The sequence below is a fragment of the Suricata suricatta genome, chromosome 14, assembly GCF_006229205.1.
Source record: "Suricata suricatta isolate VVHF042 chromosome 14, meerkat_22Aug2017_6uvM2_HiC, whole genome shotgun sequence".
NCBI classification, from domain to species: Eukaryota; Metazoa; Chordata; class Mammalia; order Carnivora; family Herpestidae; genus Suricata; species Suricata suricatta.
In genome coordinates this window covers 15,898,174-15,899,543 of record NC_043713.1, presented here as the reverse complement: position 1 = coordinate 15,899,543, position 1,370 = coordinate 15,898,174, and the positions used below count along the sequence as shown (strand labels likewise).

The 1,370-nt window shown below is 65.9% G+C and overlaps 1 protein-coding gene across 1 annotated transcript in view; it reads left to right on the top strand.

Moving 5' to 3' along the window:
* Positions 1-691, top strand: part of RAX (retina and anterior neural fold homeobox) — a 4,358-nt gene extending 3,667 nt beyond the window's left edge. Inside the window, exons 3-4 of the mRNA XM_029921544.1 lie at positions 24-151; positions 402-691. Of these exons, the coding sequence (XP_029777404.1) occupies positions 24-151; positions 402-691 (418 nt within the window). The remainder of the gene's footprint in view (positions 1-23; positions 152-401) is intronic.
* Positions 692-1,370: the final 679 nt, after the last annotated feature.

Here is a 1,370-nt window from a genome sequence, read left to right as displayed (position 1 = left end):
CGGCCCGCGCTCTCGCCGCGCAGCCTGCACCGGAGACCGAGAGCAGAGGCTCGAAGTCGGCGCTCCCCGGGGAGAGGGGACCCACCCGCGGGGGCCCGGCCCAAGGTCAAGCTCGCCGGGCGCCGTGGGCCCCAGGCTGGGCGCGCTGGAGGTGGGCGAGCGCTCGGGCCGCGGTCGCCGGGGTCTCTGCAGGAGTCTGAAGTTCGGACCCGGGGAAGCCGGGTCTCCGGGAGCTCTGGGCGGCGAGCCCGCGAGCCCTGGCTCCTCCCCTCCGGCCCTGGCCTCTCCCCTTGGCCCCTCCCCCGCGGCGAGGCGGGTCCTTCCCCAGCCCAGCCTCGGGGGCCCCGTTCGGCTGCTCACGAAGGCGCCGGCCCTCCGAACGTCCCACCCTCCGCCTCCAGATCGGCTGCAGACACTCCAAACAGACCCCCGAGGGAACAGCCGAGGGATGTTTGGCAGGCCTGGGGACCCGCCTCTGGGGCCCGCCTCCCCTCGTCTGGACTCAACGGGGCCGACGCCCGTTGCCTCACCTTCCCCCACCACCCTGTGGGCCTGCCTCGCTGCTCGGCCCTACCTTCCTCTTCACTTCCCAGGCCCCAGACGCGCCTCTGCCTTCGGGCACACTTCCTCCGCCGGGCAGAGTGCCCGGGCGACCATTGGAGAGAGCCAGCATACTACATCCGAGCTCTAAGGCGCAGGCAGTCAGGCCACGCGCGCTACTTCTCAGTTTGAATGGTCCCTTCTCCCTCTTATTCCCAAGGGCACTCCTCTTTCTGCTCCATAGGCCCAAGCCTCGGACTTCGGGTTTATTTTGTTTGTCTATATATTTTTAAACTACTTCTTCCTGTCCCCTCAGACTCCCTCACGCCATGGCCAAGCCCCGGGAGGCGGTGAGGCCATCTGTGCCTGAATGCCTGGTGACCTCAAGTGCCCCACCGCCCAGCAGGAGGCTGGGAGCACCCCCTCCCTCAGTCGGACCCGTTGCCAGGCTCAGGCCCGGTGGAAGACCCGCCAGGGGTCCTTCACCCTCGTAGACTGTTCCTCCAGAGCCCTCTCCCCACCAAACAATCTGCAGGCCAAGGAGGTGGGCCAGCCTCCGGCGGGCTGGAGAAGGACCCTCTGGAGTGAAGGCCTCGTAGGTATTAAGCATAATCTGCTGCATATATGTCTTTCCACTCAGGGAGCCCCACGGGCCTTCCGTGGCGAAGAGTGACAGAGCCACAGGCCAGTGTGATGTGCTTACTGCGGGCAAGTGTGTTTTCACATCCGCCAGGGCTGTTATCAGCACTGATAAGGCTGTCACGTCTCAAACTGCTGCCAGACCAAAGCACCCGTCCGCCTTGACTAAACTGTTGGCAGGAAACATGAAC